This window comes from Pavona decussata, unplaced genomic scaffold (genome assembly GCF_977016875.1).
Source record: "Pavona decussata unplaced genomic scaffold, jaPavDecu1.1 SCAFFOLD_175, whole genome shotgun sequence".
Taxonomy (NCBI): Eukaryota; Metazoa; Cnidaria; class Anthozoa; order Scleractinia; family Agariciidae; genus Pavona; species Pavona decussata.
This window is the reverse complement of record NW_028145586.1, coordinates 3,864,357-3,887,269: the sequence shown is the minus strand read 5'-3', so window position 1 is coordinate 3,887,269 and position 22,913 is coordinate 3,864,357. Positions and strand designations below refer to the sequence as shown.

At 38.0% G+C, this 22,913-nt stretch overlaps 2 protein-coding genes across 2 annotated transcripts in view; one reads left to right on the top strand and one right to left on the bottom strand.

Moving 5' to 3' along the window:
• Window positions 1-74: 74 nt before the first annotated feature.
• Window positions 75-19,890, top strand: LOC146463741 (protein zyg-11 homolog B-like). Its single transcript, XM_085084248.1, has 16 exons — window positions 75-1,226; window positions 1,644-1,784; window positions 4,200-4,258; window positions 4,593-4,646; window positions 5,769-5,823; window positions 7,331-7,384; window positions 8,761-8,874; window positions 9,417-9,506; window positions 9,603-9,651; window positions 11,506-11,576; window positions 12,515-12,577; window positions 13,426-13,493; window positions 14,381-14,510; window positions 16,794-16,846; window positions 17,238-17,332; window positions 19,447-19,890. Exons 1-16 carry the CDS (start codon window positions 282-284, stop codon window positions 19,581-19,583), a joined length of 2,178 nt encoding a protein of 725 aa, XP_084940374.1. The 5' UTR covers window positions 75-281; the 3' UTR covers window positions 19,584-19,890.
• The window catches only part of LOC146463740 (uncharacterized), a 22,969-nt gene continuing 19,647 nt past the window's right edge, over window positions 19,592-22,913 (bottom strand). Inside the window, exons 20-21 of the mRNA XM_085084239.1 lie at window positions 22,025-22,221; window positions 19,592-20,824 (exon numbers count right to left, since the gene is read on the bottom strand). Of these exons, the coding sequence (XP_084940365.1) occupies window positions 20,239-20,824; window positions 22,025-22,221 (783 nt within the window). The 3' untranslated portion in view covers window positions 19,592-20,238. The remainder of the gene's footprint in view (window positions 20,825-22,024; window positions 22,222-22,913) is intronic.

The following is a 22,913-nucleotide window of genomic DNA, read 5'->3' as shown; positions in this document are numbered from 1 at the left end:
ATACATACTCGGAGAGTCTCGGGTGTTTTCGGAAAGAAGTCGGTGATTGGGACGAAAGGTTACCAAGTCAAAACATAAAATGGCGACCAAGCACATGATGGACATGGTGTATGTCTCGGAAAAAATACTTGGAACTGACATGTTTGAAGGACTCTAAAAGGCTACACTTATGGTACTGCAAATCGCATTGACAGGAAGGAATACAAGTCTCCTACAACCTGCAAATTTATAGACAGGCAACTTTAACTTTCTGGCTTTCGATCATAGGCTAACCCTAAAATATGAAGACTGTGTCACCAGCTTCTCTTGAAGAAATTTGCCTGAGTTTTATATGCACAAACATAGATGAACTGTGCCATGAAGACGAAGAAAACGTTGGGGATTTTCGGTTTCCTTGTCCAAAACTGACGTTTATTTCTCCAATTTTCTTACACGAACAACTCGCCGAGAGCATCATGAAAACTCTCTCGTGCAATGGAAAGCTCACTACAAGGACAGCATCGTTATTTAGCAATCCCAATACCTGTAGAATCAGGAAATTTGATCTACGGGAGACTGAAATAGCTGCTGAAGTTGTTAAACATTTATTAATCCAGCACAACAGAGCGTTGAAGTTAGATTTGCATGGAACATCATTATCCCCATCACTATTGGATGAACTGCTGAATTTGGTGTCACCGACTTTAAGGGAACTGAATGTGAGTTGTACAGCATATCTCCTCGACTTCTCTACCATCCATCCATTAAGCCGTCTCACACACCTGGATATCAGCGAAACAGGCATAACTGACAGCGAACTGTCATTAGCCTCTAAACATTTGAATTGTTTAGAATTCATTAACATTTCGCACACTGAAATAAGTGAGACCACTTCATTCGGGAACTTGAAAAGCCGACTGAAGACATTACTGGCGTTCAATGCCCCAGTGGCTTGGGAAAATCCAGTTGAATTTCGAGAATTTAGCTCTCTGCAGATGCTCGATATTTCTAGAAATCCAGATAACATGAGTGGTTACGACTGGCCTTCGCATGCTGAGAAGTTGGAAGAAATGTTAGGAGACCAGAACACAATGCCTGATCTGGTTTATTTAGATGTGTCAGGCACACCCAGGATTTTGGATGATCCATTGCAAATATTCCTTAATTCTCATCCCAAGCTTCAGTTCCTAGGTCTTTGTAAAACTGGCTTGACTTCACATGCAAAGTGGCTACCTAATAACATTGAGGTAAGTCATTTAACCCTCTTACTCCCAAGGGTGACACACATGACATACAAAGCCATTACTTGCCCAATATTGGGTCAATTTGAATAAAATTTGGACACCAATCAGGGAGAGATCGGTACATTGAAGGCATAAAATCTTATCCCGTTGTATATGAGACATGATTAACCACCCCTCCATTTTGCAACTTCTTCCTTGACTTTCACTTTTAAGACCAACTCAACATTTGACAAGAAACCAATAACTGAGATCTGCAAGTTAAGCAGGGGTATACCCAACATATTTGAGAAATGAGATATTTTTTGATTTTCCGTTTTGGACATTTCAACCTTGTCTGTTACTTCCTGTCTTTGCTGGAATTAATAATGTTTCAAGAACAAAACTATTACTTGTGTTTCACTTATTGATACTTTTTATCAGATTACAGGAGAAGCCAGTGAACAGCAAATTCTATCAGCACTACGAGCCTATCCAGACAGAGCATCTTACATGACAGAAGCTTTACGTGGATTGTTTCACTTTAGCAAAAATTGGACTGAAGGGAACCCAGACGTTCTTCAGGTAAGAATGCTGCCTGCTAATAGAAAGAGTTTAAAGGGACAGTGTCACCAATTTTTATTGTCTCTTTGAATAGCCATTAAACATATATGTGTGAAAGGAAACATTCAAATAATAGTCTAGAAAGTTTTGTTAACAATTGAAGGGCTGGGAGCATAACCGACCTATGTGGAATTTCAGCCTGTTTTTCGATGTAGCTTGGATTTGTCCAAACTTTTGCAGGTGAACTGCAATTCGATTGAAAACATTGTCTAGTATTTTTTCACGCCGCTTTGTGTTTCGTATTAATGCCACTGAGAAATTTTACCATCTTGTAAAGATATATCAGTAACATTTATAGACACTGGATGACCAAAAGGACAATGCACTGAGGATTAAGTACTTGTATTCAATATACACTTGTTGTCTTTGAAACACGGCACACGAAAGCGGTGTTTTTCGCGGTAGCAACGAAAAGAATGCTGTCACGCTTTTATTTGATTCTGTTACAAACTACTACGTACGTGACAGTAATGTCCGAAATGTAAACAGTTACATTCTCCAAGAGAAAATGTGTCCATTTCCTGGCGTAAAATACAGCTTTGTCCCGTTTGTCGACACATCACTCTTGATAACGCAAAATACTAGCATTCTACACGATTAACAGGAAGACATGTAGCCATTTCAATGATTAACAGCAGTTCTATTAAAAGGTACTGACTATCTAATCTTTTCACGAGCAGTCAGTGTTAACCGTTGAAAATCTATGTTAATCGTACTTTTATTGAATCATTGCCTTGAAATTGTCAAGTTAATCGTTACATACCGAATTTCAAGCCTGGCAAACCACAACTAAGGCTTGCAAAACACCTTGCACATGGCAGGATTTATCTCTGATGCTCCCGCAGGATTTGATAATCAAATTGAAAAATTCGCCACGGCACAGTCATCACTACCAAGGAGGGATTGTTTGGACAACATTTCCACCAGTTCCTGTGAACTGCATTCGTCAATTTCATAACTTTTCAAAAGATCCATAGATGTCGTGCATTTACAAATTTCACCAAACAAAAGCGAAACCAACTAGCCAGTACGATACGCAAGTTGTTTATCCCAACTGCCTTGATCTATTTTGGGCTTGTTACAACCCGCAAAAGCAAACCATTATATCATCTCAAACGTTACTTATAGAAACAACAACTGGTGCGACTAAACACGGCTCGTGGACAGTGGAAACTTTTAGCCTACCGATAATTTGGAAAACGAGTCTGACGTGGACAAAACCTATAAAAAAATTTGCCTTCCAAGCGCGTTCACTTGTAGACAAGCAAACTACCAAATCCCCCTCCCCCTCCCCCTGACTCAATGTTGTCTTTTGGGTCACGAACAGTTTCCTGGCAAGCATCACTTCCCACATCAATATTGCATAAGGGGGAGGGGGGAGGGAGAAGTAACTGTGGTAGAATTATTAATTAATTATGAAGGGAGAAACAGTAAGAGAGTGGTTTTTTGGCTGTCTGTGTTCAGTTGTCATTGCATAGGGGGAGGGGGTGGGAGGGAGAAGTAAGCAAGTGGTTTTTGTTCTGTTCGTGTTTGGTTTTCTCAAGGAGTTTTGTCCACGATTGTAAAACCGCGAAATGTTTTCCAAACCAGTGAGAGCCAAAATTCGGACAAATCCGTGCGAAATCAAAAGCCGCGCTAAAATTCCACAGAAGTCGGTTATGCTCCCAGACCTTCAATTATTCTGTTAGTGGAACTATAAGTATCAGTTAGCTTTGGCTGCAGATGGTCAGGATGGAACTGGATTGCAACTTGAACAAAAGTCCTTTGTCAAAACTTTGTGCATTTTTAACAAAAACATGGTAAAATCCTATGACAATGCCCCTTTAAGTCATGGTGCTTTAATGATGATTGATAACCTAAACCTAGAACTTTTTTACACTAATTTTTACACTGTGTAGTAATGAAAAAAATTTCAGGCTCATAGGTAACCATGACAACAGTAAAGGTTATCAAAGTACCCTTAATTTTATCTGTAATACTTTTACCATACCTGAATCATGGGTCAGGACTTGAGGGCTTTTAATTCTATAGTCCAGGGCTGAGTTGCTCGAAGCTTGGTTAGCACTAACCATTGGTTAAGAGGCATTAAAACCTATAGGTTGTCATGGTATTTAACCCGGGTTAGCGCTAACCATGCTTCAAGCAACTGGGTCCGGGCTGATATTAACATACATACTCTCCTCATTGTTTTTTGTTTATATTTCATAGGGCTCTAGTATGGAGAATTTGTTTAAAAATCAAAATATTTACATTTCATCTTCGGTGATCATTTTCTTTATTCTCCTGACCTGTATGTTGGACCAAACAGTGATATTGTAAGAAGAATTTAGAAGCTAGTCATTAATCAAGTGATCTTTTGTATAATTTTCTCAAAAGCTTGTACTTTCTCCAATGGAAAAACATGCTGAAGATTTGCGTCTTCAAATGGCGGCAACGTAAGTCTATTTTTCACATTAATTTGTTTTCCATAATCGACAACACTTACCTCATTGTCTGGGGAAAGTGTATTGTAAATTACTACAAAATTAATGTCTATGTCCTAGCAGTATGCAGGATGTTTGTCCCATGAACCTACAATAGTTTAATGGCCTTAGCTCCTACGATTCTCCTGTAGCTCAGTGGTAGAGCATCCAAACTAGTAATTGGAAGGTCTTAGCTTCGACTCCTGATGGGAGCACTGGGATTTCCTTTTTCCAAGGTATGCCTGTGTCACTCTCTGAATAATACATCACTCTTTTACTAAAAAAGTCATTTTCATTTTGCGTCAAGGGCATGTGTGTTTAACTTCGTCCGTGGAGGAGATGTACATCCTGTGTACCTCAGGTGTGTATTCTAAATATACGTTGTATAATATCAATTCAATTAACCTATTCCGGAATGGGAAATACAGTGATTACTAGAAATTTCTCGTGAGAAGTTTTTGGAGTTACTGCGGGAATACAACACAGCTCTTAAGGTGGCTTACTACAGTTTTAATGGAGTATAAGGGCACAACTTTTAACTCTTTTGTAAAAAGGTTCCAAGCTGTTTTTCCCTTCACTATTTACTCTTTGCTTAAGTCTTTTACGATTCTATGTGAAATTTGAACAATTAAATGTCAGCAAATAGCCAAAGTGAGCGACCGAGTACCCAATGAGAGACTGGGCACTAGTAGGTTAGGTCACATTTTTCTCAAATTCTACCCGTATGACCCCACCTGAAAATTTCAGGAATAAGAAATTGGGTCTGATTTAACATTCACGCAAAGTAAAATAAAAATCTGTAAGACAGTTTTTGTGCAAACTAAGAGAATGTGAAATCAAAAATAGCTCAAAATCTGTCTTTAGTTACAGATTTTTCAAAAATTTTGGCTCCAAACGTGATTCACCCGAACAAATCAACGTGAAAATTTCATCATAAGTTGTACAGTAAGTTTTCGAGCAATCCTCGATCAAAGACAGGTTTTTACAACCTCGGACGAGAATTGAATTGCGCATGCCCTTTATTTAAGCACGCGCTCATGTAACGCCATGTATCGCGTGCAAGAAAGGTACAGTAAATTAGAGCTCTTTTACCGAATGTTTATCAAACTTTTTTGCCATATTTTTTTGGCCCTTAAGGCTTGATTACATGGTTGAACGGAGTTTTGAAACTATCGCTACATATACCATAGAGATTTGACGCCTTTCAAGTGCTGAAGTGGTTTTTGTTACTTCTTGAGGTTACTTGCGTCATTTTTGCACGCGCGACAAATACTGACGTGTGGCAGGCTATCATAGCGCGGGCTACTAAGTCTTGGAAAAACTGTAGTAAGCCACCTTCAATAATTATTGTGTATTACCGAACGTTTGTACATACATCTTCCCAAATTTCCTTAAAATGAGAAATCTAACAGCTATTCGTCTTACAAGACATAAGTTAAGAACTTGTTTTACACTTTGTCCGTTTGTTTGTCTTCTTTTTCAGTCAAGTTGCATCACTAGTTCTTTCAGCGATGAGCAACTTCCCCGACAAACATGAGGTAAGGCTTCATTTCAACTTATTTGGATGTTACAGTGTTACTATTACATTTCTTGCTGTTGCTTTGTTGGTTACAGTGTGTATTCAAATATAAAAGCCATGCACTACTTCAATTATTGAAGAAGTGCGTTGAAAAAGGCCCTAAGTGACTCTCGATCTGACATTAAATTTCCCCTCCCCCTTTTTACAAGGAAACACAAGGTAATTTGGAAGGAGAATCTAGCAGTTTATCAGAAGTCACTTAGGGCTATTTTTCTAGACACCCCTTCAATTGTCTGAATTCAATGCATATGCGTTACTATTAAAACATTGCTTTTTTTAAATTGATTGAATTTGCTACTTAAATGTTGCATGTTTTTCTATTTAGCAGTGACATACAGCTATTTCAATTAACGTTGTCGGATAAAAATAAAGCTAAAAGACAAGACTGCAATGTTTTGTGGGATTATTTTTTATGAATAATTTCATCAAAATCATCCCTGCACGTGCAGGTCATTGTACTGCTAATTACAACCTATTGTTTTCTCCAGACATGACTGATTTTGATAAATTTATTCATAAAAATCCCACGTAAACTTTCGGTCTTGTTTTTAAGCTTTTAGCTTTGATCCGACAACGTTAATTGAAATAGCTGTATAATCATATGACAATGCTAATAGGCTAGGTCATGCATGCTAAGATGAAAAGCACAAAGGGCATTAGTTTAAAAGGATCTATCAAACTCCTAAAGAATAACTTCTTTTAGCAACAAATTAATTTAACACTCATTCAAACTGAACCAAAGGCATACTAGATGAACTGGAAAGCTCGGAATAACTCACCTGTATCATCATCGCCATCCTGATCACCACCATTATCGTCATCATCATTGTTTTCATCATCAATCCTCTTTACTTCATATTTTGTGATCATCATCATCACCAATCCTCATTTTAATTTCTGTAATCCAATATTACATATTAAACATGTTTTAGATTTAAAATATCAGGTATGTTGTAAGGAGGGGAGCACATCTAGTGTGACTAATGTGTGACCCCTTGGCTAATTAAACTATTAATTACAATATGGAAAGCGATTACAATGTATTATCACTATATTTATTATTATTATTATTATTATTATTATTATTATTACTATAATAATATTATTATTTTTATAAAAAATCAATCAAAGTAAATTAAGAATAATACAATTATATTACTTAAACAAAAACAGAGATGGTGGTATTTTCTCATCAGTAAGCTACTTTTTCTATTTTGTTTTCACTATATTTGTGGTGTGGCAAAATAAATAAACTAAAGCTAAATAGTGATGCTTGAGTGCCTTTTTAAACAAAATGTTTGGGGTTTATTCTGAATTTATTACCTGTGGAATTTTGTTCCAGAGAATCTTCCATTGACAGATGGGTAGAATCTGAATAAGTTTGTTTGAAAGGATTCTATAACTACGGAAACCAAGGAAAATATTTGTTATTTGAATGAATATTATTGTTTTTCTTATGTTTTTAGCTTCTGAGCAATTGTCTATTAATTCTGGAAACACGCCAACTCCTTAAAAAGGCAGTAAGTAGGATTTGATGCTTTCTAATTTAATTTAACGATCTTTGCGCTTGTTTACATGTCAAAAGAAACATGAGATTGGGTGAAAGGGGCACTGTCGTGGCAAGTTTGCTGTGTTTTGGTCAAAACAGCTCAAATATTTCACAATGAACCTTTTTTCTATCATAAAATTGTTATTAGAGCACTGGGGAGAAACTAGTAAGGGATTTCTCTGAGAAAGAACAAACTATATTAAGCAGTTTTTAGCGACTTCTCAACATTACACAGGAAGAACTTGAAAAACTTGGCCAATTTTTTCAAGTTGCAATCCATTTCCATCCTGGCCATCCGCAGCCAAAGATAATTAATACTCACTGCTTTCTCTGCACTAGTAGTGTTATTCCTAACACAACTGAATCATTTTGACCGTGCCATTAATATTCAAATATGTTGTTTGGCTATTCAAAGTGACACAAAAAAATAGGTGACACTGCCCCTTTAAAGAGCACTTGAAAGAGCACTTAATTGGCAGAAGTTGACTTGTCAAATAATTTTGAGTTTCTGGATTCCAACTTCATTTGAGTTTGACCGACAAAGCAGCCGTCATCTTTTTCTGTATGCTGGATTGCCTAGGATATCTGTGAAAATTGCCATCAACAACTGGTTATCATTAATCAAGTCCAACGAGTGTATAATACTAACTAGTATGTTGCTGGCTTTAGAAGAAGCTAATAGGAATACAGTTACTGTACTTACTGATTGATACATCACATGGTTGCTCACAGCATTTTGTCAGGTCTCCGCGGTAGTTTGGCAACTTACCAATAAATATTGGTACTATTGGTATATTTTATACACGATTGCACAAACCAAGCTTGAACTATCAACCTCCCAGCCTCATTTCTACCTCATGCTGGGCATGCAGTCAAATGCAATGTCAACTGACTGTGTCAAACTGTTTGGGAAGAGTCATGCATGGTTCCAAGCTCCAAGCCATTAGCTAAGCTTGCTTCACCCAAAAAGGGTTTTAACTACTAGGTTGGAAAGAAACATACCGTATGCATCACTTGCAAAGAACACATTAGAGAACTGGTCATAACAAGTTTGTTTGAAGAGGACCCACCTTGTCCAGGGCAGGGGAGTTATTGAAGACACCACCAATCTCATGAACAGGGACAAAATTTTGTCGCTGTTCTAGGTTTGAACTAGGTTTGAAGTGAGGCTGCCTAGCAGAGCAGGTGCCTGTACACAGACTGTTGTGTAAAGCCTGACCCACTGGCCAGTGGATCACTTCACCTCAGTGACCTATTAAAGCAAAAATGGCAGCTGATATAAAGAAAATGTAATTTATAGAGTTGTGCGTGCTTGATAAATGTTTAAAATGTTGGTCCTTTCTTTAGAACTTCAACTACTTTGAAGCTTCCAGCCGTGCTATGGATGCCCTGTGTCTCTTTGCAAATGACCAAAACATTTCCAGGCTTGCCGCCAAACTTTGTGCAATTCTCTCGGCAAAGGTATTTTATAATTGTTATTGAAAAAGTAATTAGTTAATGTTTACTAATAAAAATAAAAAATGATTTATGTCAAAATAAATGTACTTACTAGTTCAAAATAATTTAATGGTTTGATCAGATTAACAAGCTTTTGGGATGGGAAAGTGACTATAAGAATATGCAGACTGATTCAAGTCAAGTTATCCATTGAGCCCATCACATGACGGCTCATTATTTTGTCTACAGGCCTTTAAGATGGTATGATCAGATTTGCGTTTTTGCATGAATTCATGTTTCACGTTTCTCTTTAGAATTTCAACATGTAGCCTGGGTGGCTGGTTTTGGCATAGTGCCTTTCATTGTTCAACCTTTTCCAGGGCCTTTTTTCTCCAACATAGGTGAAGTCACGTCTTACACTTAACTTTATAAATAATTCCCTTGACCTGATTTACTGCGGGTTGATCTTAGATGCTACCTAGTGTTTTAACCTGTTTAGACATGTTCCCTTATAATATTATTTTCTTTGCTGAGAACACAGTTCACTGAATTTCATTTCTGTGTAGATTACCACAGCAGAGACTCTGGCGCTTGGATCAGAAAGAAACATCATGACGTTGCTTAACATTTTTCAAGAGAAAATTGCGTCAAATGAGGTGAGAGTAATGGCAAATAATATTATACCATTTTGAATTGACTGCTTGCAAACTTTCTTATTATGTTAATTTATTATTTCTATAATTTGTTTTCAGGCAGATTACACATTAAGTCTAACTCTCAGTGCACTATGGAACTTAACTGGTACGTTAAATTAAATAGTACTGCAAATATATGGCTGTTTAATGCTCTGTAAAGGCTGCTCCCCCCTTTACGTAGTATTGTGAATAGTATTCAGATAGATTCACTGACTTAAGGTGGCCGAACACAGTTTGCGTGCGCTTAACAGATTCTGTTATTGATGCCATAAAGCGCGCGCTAGGGTTGTGGTACGTAAATACTATCGATCCCTTGATTTTATACCAAATGGATCACAAAGGTAAGTTTTGCTCTTGAAATAACTCAGTTTCGCGTTTGTGAATCCTTCTTCATTTATCGCCGAACAAAGAAAGTGAGTTCACGGAAAGCTAAGCCTTTTTGTACGCTTTTCATCTTTGCTGAGAAAACCTAATGCGCATTTGAGCAAAAAACTGTGACTGGTTGTTTTAATGGAAACGAACTGTTTTCTAAGGAACCGCTTATTAAAATTTGGTGAAATTTGACAGAACAGTAGTTCTCTAAAAGCGTAACTCGCCTACAAACAAAAATCAAAATCTAACAGAGGGTGTCTTCAAAAAACATTGAAGTGCAAAAGCAACATTTACAGGAGATCTCTCTGTTAAAATTACATGAAAGCAGCGTTACTATGTCAGTATTTTTTGAGTGTTTCTGGATACAAAAAAGGGAAAAAATCTAACAAGTGAGTTTTCTAAAAATTAAGAAAAACCGTTATTTGTGGACGGTTAATACCTTGTTGCATTGCCATGGCAACAGCACCTTGCTTAGCAAGAAGTATCAAAATTTATTCCTTTTTAGTTTATCTTGCACCATGCTTATTCCGGGTACTCAGAAGTACGTAGTTTTCAAATAATGCTTACTAACACCTGTATACTGGAAAACTGTGTTCGGCCACCTTGAGCAAGTTCATCTACACACACCATTTGAACAGGCTGCATCACCCGGGCATTAGACCATCTTAACTGCCATACATTAGCACAAGGTGGGCAGCAAGACTGTGCGTACCGACATGATCAAGCGGAAGTAACCATCCCAACGTTTGTTCAACACTAGCCAACCTTCCTTCCAACCTGCCACTCACACCCTTTTAAAAGAAGTTAATACATAATATCCAGTCCTGTTCTGTATTGAGATATAATTATATATTAATACAGGTTCTGGCTGAGTACAATCACATTTCCTCCCAAGCCAAATTGCAACACTGGACTTGGAGGAGCGATGCAAATTGGCAATCAATGTCCACCTTCTTGCATGAACCATTAATTTTAGATTTATACTCACCCCTTTTGTATTGTCTAAGAGCACAGCACTCCGCTTGTAAACTGTCTACAATGTAAGGGGCTGTTTACATGGAGGGAGGAAGATCCTAGAGGGCGGATCATCCTGGCGCCATATGTTTTCTCTATTCAGTTTACATGCAAAAAGTTGTACTTGGCCCTAGCGCTAGGATCTTCCTTGAGATAGGAACTTCCTAGCTGAGAAATAGGAAGATCCTAGCTCACCATGTAAACTACTTTATCTTGGAAGAACCTATTACTAGGAACAAAAAGAACAAACATGGAGGCAACCGGGTGTTCAGCTGCTCAAGGCCAACAGTTATTTTTCTTTTCCTTCTCCACTTGGTCATCACTTCGGCCAAAATTTCTGCATGTGAAGCAAACAAAAAGTTTTTCCGCATTCTCGGATCTTCCTCCCTCCATGTAAACAGCCCCTAAGTTAAGGATCTTGTGAGTAAAATATGTAGCTGTAGATTGCAACTTGGCCATAAATCAAAACTGTGAAAATTAAATAGTGTTGTGTCAACTGCCTCCTGCTATCAAGACCACTTACATGTAGTTACCCTGAACTTATAAGTCATAATCTACTCTTCGTTAACTGCAGACGAGGCACCCAGCACTTGCCATCTGTTTGTGCAGAAAGGAGGCTTGGAAATGGCAGCACGAGGACTCCAGGTGAGTTATTCAGTGAATCAGTTGTTGTTTTTTATTACACCACTTTGGTAGCCAACAGCTGAATTACAGTGGGAGTCTGCACACGTTTAATTATAAGGATGGTGCCTCCTTTTGCTACTGTGCATACATTCTGTGCATCTCAGAATGGTCTGAGAAACTCACAAGTGCCCAAGTATAATACAAACTTTAAAGTATTTTTTTCACGGTTTATGACTATGCTGGAAAAGCAAATCTTAGCAATGGCTATTGGAATCCAGAAAGGACAGTTAAGGCCCTTTTATTTTACCAATGTAAGGACCCTGACTATTACCAAGAACTACCAACGATTGCAAAATGCAATGAAACACATTATTTTGGTGAAGGAAATCGGTAACAACACTGTATCATGTAACCATTTATAAGGGGATTTCACGGAGGATTTAAACCCTGCAGGAAAATTAAAAACGACAGCTGAGTAACTGAAGGGCTCCAATCTATATCACATTTCAGATTGCTTTTGTTGTTCTGCTGCTTTGCACTTTGTTTTGTGGGAGAAATGGAAATCTTGCCTATAATCATAGGTTTTTATTGTGCAGTTCCAGAAAAAATCCATACCCACGCCACAGAAGGTCATCGAAAATTCCTAAGGGGGGGGGGGGGGGGTCTTAGAAGTCAAAATTTTAGAAGTAAAGTTTAAAGCTAAACTGGAATTTCCTAGGGGGAGCCGGGGTGCAAAACAAAAGACCTTCCGTGGGGGGAGTATGGATATTTTCTGGAACTGCACATTGCAAAATTAATGAAACGCAAAGCAGCATTTGAAGCATTGGTCAGGAGCAACGTTTCCTGAAGGAATTCAAGGCCATGCACAAGCAAAAACTCCATCTGAAAATTATGTGAAATAGGTCGGTTATGCATCGAGCCCTTCAACTAATTTTTTTTCCTGTATCCTGGGTTAAAAGGCATTTAGAGAAGGAGTCCAAGATCAACACATTGTTATCCAGAGGAAGATTCTAGGGACACTGGTAAGAGAAAATAATATACAAAGAACTGTGTTATGAACACTACACTTTTAGTTAATGGGGAGTGTGGCCATTTAAACAAAAGGATCAACAAGGTCCCGGTAGTTCAAAGAGCGGATAACTCTATCCAGTGGATAAAATTAATTGTTATCCAGTGCATAAAATGTACTCCAACCAATACAATTATCTGCTGGATAGTGAAGTTATTCACTCCTTGAACAACTGAGGCCAGAACTCCAATGTATATTCACTGTGTTGTTTATTTTGCTGTGAAAGGTGATTCTACATCAGTCTCACAAGTTTCTGTGAAGTGCCACCATAAAAAAAAGGTTTCCTTTTATATGTCTCATCCCACCATTTAATTTTTCAGATGATATTAGGCAAGTGTTGTAAACTACTACACTCGAGCAGGACCCACCAATCCACAAAATAGGTGGTGCATGGTCTCTGCCTGCAACCCCATTCCTCAACCTCAAAAGATGGTGTCTTTATTGCATAGCCATTCCTCTATCCAGCAGTAAATGACAATGGGGTTCAAACCTCACTTTTCTTGTTTATGTAGCAGTGCTGATTCTTGCTAACTGAACATTTGTGTCAATTCAAATTTTAAAGCCACTAAAATTTTGTTGGTAATGTTCATGAGATAGGTGGTATCTTCGATAATCCCCCTACCCCAGACAAGGCAATTAAGCAACCTTTTCGAACCAACTTGTTGCAACCAGTTTGCTAATACCGGTAGTTCTCTGCGAGTGACACATATGTTCTATTTCCTTTGTTGAACAATTGCCGTGGGCATGGACAGGCCAGATTTGATTTTAATTACTGAGCTGAACATTTTTGTTTTCTTCCAGAATAATATTGCTGAGGTCTCAGAACTGAGGAAGCATCTTATCTCAAATGAGTTCATGAATCTTTTTGGGTACATTTGATTTTTTTCAAAATTTTCTTTTTTGGTAGAAAATATAATTTTCTAATATTTTTAAGGCACGAGGCATGCTGCTGATCAGGTTTGCAAAACTTGCATGAAGTTTTGGGTGTAATTTTCCTAACTAGCAATGGACATTAGCAAGTGGTGGGTCCACTCTTATGAGAGATATGCTGAGAGCAACTTTTAAGCAACCACAACAGCAATGTGCAGTTTCAGAAAAAATTCATACCCACCCCATGGAAGGTCATGGGAAATTTCCAGGGGAGGGGGGCCTTCAAAGTCAAAATTTTAGAACCAAGGTATGATGCTACATGTGAACTGGAAGGGGGAGGAGGTTTAAAACGAAAATTTTCTGTTGGGGGGGGGGGGGGGGTGGATATTTTCTGGAACTGCACATTACCAACAAAAGCACAACTTACTTGAAAAAATGAGGTTATGTTGTTTAAACTCCTTCAGAATTATTCCTGTTTTGCAGTAACCGAGCCAAACTACCCTGGAATGGAACTGGTATAAAGGGCACTCAAGTAAACAAAGAAAAAAATATGAGAAATTCACCATTCACAGCATGTATGCTCACATTCTCCATGCAACATGAATTTGGTCATTTCACCTTGATGTCCCTTTTGTTGAGGGTAGCAAAGAAAAACAACACAAGCTGTTAAATTCAATTCAGTTCTAGCCATTGCTTTTTTCATCAAATCTTGTATGTTTTGTGATGTTCTGGTTGCCTTCACCTGATTGTAGCTGTTACAGGCACGGCGTGCCAAAGGTGTCAAATTCTGAACTGTGTTTAATGTAGGGTGCCACTGTTAAGGAGAAGGTTTTTGCTGATCATCGTTTGGGCTTAAAGGGTTAATGTATTTTCTCCTTGCCTGCAGGTCTCTGTTAGAAGATCAATTGATTCAGTTGTCATATTTTTCTGGTGGGATTCTGTCAAATGTAATGCTCAGCTGGGATGATGAAGTGCTGCTTCCTCTTTGTATCAGAGAACTTATGCTTCTGAAATTGGTAAGGACAAAAAAAAAACATACTGTTGTTCTGATCACACTGAAACAGGGCAACCTGAAAACGTTTCACATGGTGGGTCGAGAGGGCAAAAGAATGCTCCCAGCCCTGAAAAACAATGCAGCTACAGGTTATCAGGGTTCAGTGAAAATAGAGCTTTTGAAAGGTGCAGTTTTACTGACTGAAACACACCACACTTCATTGAAATAGTGGCTTAGGTGCTTATTTCAAGTTTCATATTTTTGACTTTTCATCAAGTTGCTTGCATTTTGATTAAAATTCAGTCTTCTCTTAAAGTGCCCCTAACCCTTCAATTTGTTTTCTTTTGGTAGATTTCCATCTCTTTGAAGAACTCATTTTCGAAAATTTTTTTTAGAAATATTGAATCCTTTTTATTTTATGAGCGCTGAAAGTTACTGAAATTTTTAAATTTTTGCGCGCTTTAAGCCCCGCTGGACAAATTTTTGTCTCGTGGGCTCATTAGGAATGAGCCAATGAGAAGCGTCCAATATTTGACACTTTCTTAGCTGTGACGTAAGAAAAGGACACCAGAAGGATTCAGAAGGAATCTTATGCGTGCTGATTCCTTTCTCTACATTTCGAGAGTTGCTGCATCCAAAACCCACACATTTTTCAACCATTTTCTCTGTTTACAATTAAGCATTACCGCGAATCTTCGGATATTTTTGCACGATGTCCTTTTCTTACGTCACGCTCCATATTTGGCCGAGTGGGGGACTAATGCGAACGATGGGTGAAAATATTGACAAGACTGCCTTCACTTCTAAATGAGTTCTTGAAAGATATGGAAACCTACCAAAACAAAACAAATTGCAGGGTTAGGGGCACTTTAAGTGCCTTATGCCCCATTCACACCAAGGCTTAAACAGGTTTAAAAGCTGTTTAGTTAAACACAGTTTAAAATTATTTCCTTCATAAAAGCTGCTTTCGGATTTTTGTTGACTACAAATTTAGCACAAATGAAAGCTTAAGTTAAAGTTTACTTGAATTCTATGTCAAAGTCAATGGTTGAGCTTTCTGTTACCAATTTTCATTTTGTTAACCTGGTTTAATTAAACATGTTTTGTTGGTGTGGATGGGGCTCAGTTGAGACACTTATTTCAAGTTTCTTTCTTATGTCTTTTTATCTGAGATAAAGACGGATTAAACGCTCTGCAGATGTGTACATGCATACACTTCTGTGTAATAAAGACCGTTTAAAGGCAGCAATAACATTTTAGTACTACAGGTAGAAGCTTTCCATTCTATTTAAGAAATTGTCCCCAGACAATGTAGAAAATTGCATATGGCGCAAAATTTGACAAATGCACACAGATTCACATATTAAATAATAAGAATTATTGCTTCAAGCCTCTTGTTGTTAGTCAATTAAGGCTTTTCATTCAAATGTACATGTGCATGCAATGGAAGTAATGCTACCAAAACTATTTTATTGGGAGGTCTGGAACTGACTTACCTCAGAAACTATCTTCAATTATTTGCGCCACTCAAGTGCAATTTTTTGAAGGATTTATGAGCTGTATTAGTTGCCCCAGACCTACTGATTTTCTGTATGAGACCTTGCAATGTCCCCCACTCATTCATGACCCTAGGTTCCCATAGTGGCACATAAGGCTCCAACAAGGGATCTTCATTGATGGCAGTCCTTTGCTCACTGACTACCTGTTACTACTTGTTGCTTCTCCATATTACTCTTGGTCTTTCTCTATACTGCCATCCTTAGGACGTCCTTCTTTAAACAACTCTTGGTAGAGTATCTACTTGTATCCTGAGGACGTGACCTAGCTGCATGCCACTGTAACCACATAAATTACTCACAATGGCTGTTTAAGATGAAACCAAAGAGCAATATGTATTTGAAGCATCTTAGTTTTAGTTTGTATATTAAATTTGTATACAAATGGTATGATGGATGTAAAGGCCTGTCTAAATGGTTTCAACATTTGACCAACATTCGTTTAACAAAAGTTGAACGGATGTTGGATGAACAGTGTTCAAACGTTTTCAACACCATTCAACTGATTCTTGACACACTGTCAACAGGCGTTCAACAATGTTGAACGACCTGTTCAAACGCCCCCAACATTTGGTTCAACAAAGTGTTGAACGCATGTTGAAACTGTTTAAATGGGCCTTAAAATCACCAGGTTGTTCTTTAGTATATATGGCTAACTAAAAAACTCGGAGCTGCACTGTCGACATAATTCAACACAGGTAAACTCCGGGAGAAAACCTTTAGGTAAAAACATTATTGTTTATTAACAGGCGAGAGCTGTGAATAGCTGGGAATTGCCTTCTGAGGAGCTTGTTGCATATCGGTATGATTTTTTGGTTTCATAGCTATAGCTTAAAGCCTCATTTACTATTATCCACTGGTGCTGTTTTATGGTCAATGGCCTTAGGTCAATACTTCCAAGTGAAAAACAGTATTCTTCCAAATGTATTTATTATGCCAACTCAGATATAACTATATATGCAATCAAGTTGATAGCTCCCATTACTCTGTTAGATCTGAATAAGCACTGCACTTGTTATTTGCAACATCACAACAACTCATTTAAAAACTGGTTGAAGGTTTTTTCCACTAAGGTTTGAGTATTTACATGCCTCTATATTTGCAACTGAATAAACCATTCCAAATGATTGCAATTTATGAAGTTGGGCATTTTTTGCAAAAACACTGCTGACAACTAGTATTGTGTTTGTTAGGTCTTTCAACCCATTTGTTCCACTTCTTGACTGTTCAATGCCTGCAGTGCAGATGTGGGCTTTGTGGGGAATACTGCATGTCTGCTCCAGAAATGGTAAGGATCTGAAGATACAGGAATAAATTTTAGGCCCCTTGAAACTCCATAGTTTAACACCTCACCTGCACTATACATCTAAGAGTTCATGCAACTTATGAGAACTTTCAAAACTTCACTTTTCTTGTACCCATTAGCCAGGAAGTATATGTGAAGTCATATGAGTTATGAATTATTGCTGGGTAAAGTCTTGCTTATTTACACTTCCCTCGGGCCCCAGTAAAATATTCTTTAAAACCGAAAGATTTCAAATATTTAGAAAATAGCAAGCTCCCCCAACACAAACCTCAGAGCGGAGCGAAGCGAGGCGATGCAAAGGGTCATGCAAAAACGAAGCCGTAACTAAACAGACTTTAGCCCTAAATTTCACGCATTGCACAGCTCTCGAAGAAATCTACAGTGCTAGAGAAAGGATCAAAAAACAAATAGCAACGATCAGAGACACAACATCTTGCCACAAAAACAAATGGCCGGGCCCCGCAATACAAAAACTGTAAGATAAACTGATGTAATTACACAGTTGAATCCTAACAAAGATAACAACAATAGCGGTCGCTTTCGGAGGTTAAAGATTATCGCACGGTTCAATCCTAACTAGAAGCTGTACTGTCACCGGACCGCGAACTGAAACGAGCCAAACTAGATCTAAATACTAGTAAAATGAAATGGCATAAGAACGACAGTGGCTAAACAGAAACAACAAGAGGTGAAATAAACAGGGGCTAAACGCAGAACCCTAAACCTAAAGTGTCCTTTGAGATCAAAATACAAAACATGCTACAGTTAAGCACATGGTTTTGTTCTATGATTATCATACGAATCCTTCAACTCGTCATGCCGACCCGCTGTAAACATACAAGAAGCTAAATTGACCAAAGACTGACAGAGATAGAAGCGCTAAACATGCGAGTAGGAGTTGTGTAGGCCTTTCATTCCTATTTTACGTGCTTGATCGTCGCGTCAATCACGTAGCCTGGGTTGTAGTAAAATTCTGAATCATCTGAGTTGTTGCTTTGCTCGGATTCGGTGTCAGTGTTCGGCTTTTGGGCTAAAAAAATCGACCAGAAACCCCGAACAGCTCGCGTATAATTCACTCCGACTCACTACTGTTTTGTTGTGTGCTTGTTATCGAGATACCGGGTCGACGTCACAACTCACTAGTGCCAGTCCTCTAATGGCGCGGTTTTATCTTCGGAAATTATGATTTCGACCGCATTTTAAAAATCGAGAATAACTTCAAATCTCGTTATTTTGCTTGTTTTGGCTTACTTTCTACGTCTACTTTTGAGAATGAAAGGAATTGGGTAGGGGTGATAGGCACTTTAAAGGTTAGTTTAATCCATGCAGGCTTTGAATAACAAGGTTTCTCAAGAGTGACTATTATCCTCATAGGATAGTTTTTAGCACTCTTATTCAAACCTACAAGTACAATCAGTTCAAGTTTTTGTTTCATTCAAGCTATTGAGCAGTACTTTCTCTTTGTATTGTAAGTGTTTTTATACTACACAAAATGATTTAAGAAATATTAAATTAAAGTAACGCTGTTTGACGTTTCAATGTTTCAAACATCATTATCAAGAATGAAGAAAACGTTTGATGTCGGGGTTGCAAAAAGAGTTGAGTTTGAATAAATGAAATATCATTTGATGGCATTCCTGCATGCTTGATTTTTATGCAAATAAGTTAGCAGAATATCTTCGCACGAATCGAATCCGGTTGCACATTTAACGATGGTTTGAGCTCTTGTATAAACAACATTTCATAAATAAGGCAGTCAAATTTATTCCGGCACTTTTTGAGGGCTGAAAAATTGTCCGCGATGGTTGATTTCTTGACCCCATGCTGTTTCATGTGTTTCCCAATTGAAGATCTTGAGCTTGTATGTTCGTTAATGCGTTGATAGAGGTGTCGATTTGAAAAACTGACATAGTCCATCTCACTTAGACCACATTTGTAATGATATACCACCCATTTTTCATTAACAATCTTCGGTTTTGACTCTCTAGTCTTGAGAATGATTTGTTTTTTTTATTTTTCTCTGTTGAGCTTTGGTGCTCTTTGGATGAAAGATAGAGTAGGATTAAATTATTGTCTTCACATTTTCTCTCCAACAGCTAAACGCTACAGTCCTGTTCTTGTTGATGGTGGCGTCATGGAAATTGTTCAGCGACTGATTAATCCTTCATCGAATGAAGAAGTCAGCAAACTTGCACAGAAACTTATTAACGCTGTTACAGATTATCGAAAGTGAAAAAAAAATTCACTTTAAAAAGTGGAAAATGCTGTTATAACTGCTTGCAGGCACTGGTAACATTTGTGGTAAAGTCATTAATGTCAACAGAAAAGACATTGTCATGAATTGCTACCATGTATTTTGAGGACATGTCTAGAAATATCGCAGATGATTTTACAGTTATTGATGCAGTTAATATCTACCATTAAACAACCATTATCAAGCACATATTTGGTCCGACAGACAAACCACTGGACATTAAACTGATAATAATTGTTTAGCTTTCATTTTGTTTTTTGCAATAAAATTGCCTTCTGTTTTCTCATTCAAGTTTTACTAAAGTCTCCACCATGTTCAAGCTCCCATGGTAATAAGTCTTTTGATTGTGAGTGAGATTTTGACAACCTAAGAGCAAGAGGAAGTCACCTCTTTAGTCAAGTAAGCATTTCATTGCCAGTTTGAAATGAAGGCTTGAAATCCAGCCATACCAAACGAGCTGATGCTGAAACCCCCAAAGCAAAACTGGAGAAAATGGTCAGATCCAAAAGCAAGTGTGGCATGTGAATTAACATAAGTATATGCATGAACATAGGAGGTAAAGGTTCTCTAAGTGTGTCAACAGTTGTTTAGTATCAAACGTGGCACTCCACTCCTCACTGGGATGCGAGACTTATCAGAACAACTTTGGGAGTTTCTTGAGTCTCGTTATGTCTAAAATCTGTGAATCACTGCCGTCCCTATTGGTAGGCTCAGGGGTAGAGGGTGGGGCACTACACCCCTGAGATGCGACAGAAGTTTGGGGTCCTGTCCTACCACTACTCATATCTGAAACTTCCTTTGGTGCGTCACCTTTTTCACCAACAGGATTACCAGGCTGTCGAGGAGCTAAACAGTATTTCCCCAGGTAGTCCTTTGTCGCCATAGATAAATTATTCCACGTGTAGTCTGTGGCTGTTTGAGAACTTGAATCACACAAATGGTCTTTTTCGAGTGATCCTTTCCCAGACGAAACATTTCTTCCTTCTTGTAACACACTAAAAGTTACAGCCCTCTCGCGGCTGTGGTTTTTGCGGTGATTGCTGATCTGCCGAAGCTCTTGTAGCTGCGTTTCAGTGAGGTATTTGAGATCAGCTTCATTGAAGACTTCATCCAAGGTTTCATCAACAGAGAATGACATGTAGTTGATGTGGGGATGGTCTGGTATAGCACTCAGTGACGCTGATCTGTGGAGTGGCCATTGCTTTGCACTGAAAGGAGACCTACAAACATCAAAAATAGAGCAAGAAAATGAAATGATAAACAGGACAAGAAGTATCAATACTCCACTACACACGGGATTGAATATAAAAAATGTACACTTGATAGACCTTAAAAATGGCTGACATTTTAATATTCTTTTGTCTGCACTCAAATTAACCTCACTAGCCTCATTCAAGGTAAAATATAATTTTAATTGTAATTTTTTCCTTTATGTTCACGTGCTCATCTTGTCCCGCCTTGACTAGCTTTGTGGCTATTTGCGGGACAAGCCCCTTATATCATCTGAATTTGTAAATAAATTGTTGTTGTAAAATTCTTGTGATTTTTGACCTCAATAACAACGTTAAAAGGGCTCATTTGAATGCAAACAAAAGAATATTAAAATGTCAGCCATGGGGTGTATAGGCCTGATTGAGTTTGCATATGAACTGATCAACAGTGCTGATAAAAATGGCATAAGATTTACAATAATTATTCATAAAGAGCAAATGTTCACGTCAATATGAAATAAACTTACATTGCTCTGTTTACATTTACATCAAGGTGTATGCATTTGCACGAAGTTAAAATAATTTTGCAGCAACCTTGGAAATCCACTATTGGTTTGGACTGCTTAAATCACTAATTCCCTGCAATATTGCAAGAAGTGTACAGGTCTCAAGTCACTATAAAAACAACCCATTGTTTAATTCCCAATCCTAGCCACAAGTCGGGCTAATGCAGCTTGTTTAAGTTAGCTCTCCACTCACTTATTCAACATTGTTCCACAACTAAACTGTTAAGAATGCAATCAAGATTAAAATGGAAAGTGGAGGTGTTGCATGTTTCAAGAAATTGTGGCCACGATTGTAAGCAACTTCCATACCTTTAGATTCTAGTATGACTAGGATTACGAGTACAAGGTTTTCCAATAAACAAAGACTGTGCGCGTATGTACTAGTGTCATTTTGGTGGGAAAACAAGATGACTGTCGTCATTTCACTACTAATATTTGTGAGAATGTCCTAGCCGTGAAAACAAGTCCTTGAAATGAAGGTGAGTTATCATTATTCATTTACAACTGAGTCAAATTCGTCACTGACAAAGAGTAAAATGAAGCTTCCTGGGAGCAAATTCAGAGAAATTTGGATGCCAAGGTCAAATTATCACTTGCATCTTTTCTGCATCAGGGCCTTCAAATAACCACAAGTGTCCCTTACTTTGAAGATTCCATATTTGCAGCTCCAAGAGTTAAGTCTTGAATCCTTTCCAACTCCTTCATTGTTGCCATCATCACCTCCTCACGTGTTGCCTCGTGTACGGTGACATGTTCCTTCTGTTGATTTTCCTGTGAAGGCTTTTCGGGAGAATCTGAATCTTCTTGAACTTGTTGATCAAGAATATTCTTTACTTGGTCCTAAAATGGAGTGCAGATGTACGTGTAGAGTTTTAATCAGTTTGAAAAATGCTCGTGATTATAATTCAAGGAATACCTTTTTTGGTAAAAATGTGCAGTTCCAGAAAAAATTCATACCCACCCCAAGGAAGGTCATCAGAAATTCCTAGGGGGAGGGAGTCTTAAAAAGTCAAAATGTTAGAAGCAAAGTATGAAGGTATACTGAAATTTCCCTGGAGAAGGGTAAGGGGGGGAGGGGGCAAAAAAAACCTTCCGGAACTGCACAATTGATGTTCACAGTCATTGGGCAAAAATAAGCAAACAAAAGTCTTCAAGCATGGGCAATCTTTCCATGGTTTATTTTGTCACATCCTGACAAACTGTCCCAAGACCCCAAGGACTTAAGAAATTTTTTTATTCCTCATGGTTTGGATACCAAAAACAAGTGACCAATCAAAAGCAACAAACATACAAGGTTGCTAAATCTGAAAATAATTAGTGTCAGGAGGGTTAGAACCTATTCTGTGATGACTTGATTGCTTGGGTGAATTTTATGAGGCAAAAATGTATTTCTGTGTAATATGTGTGGTATTTGCAATGGTTTAATTCAGCGTAAACTAATAAAGACTCTCACAGTCATATTTTCTGTTAAATCCTATTCTGTGATGACTTGATTGCTAGTGTGAATTTTATGAGGTAAAAATGTATTTCTG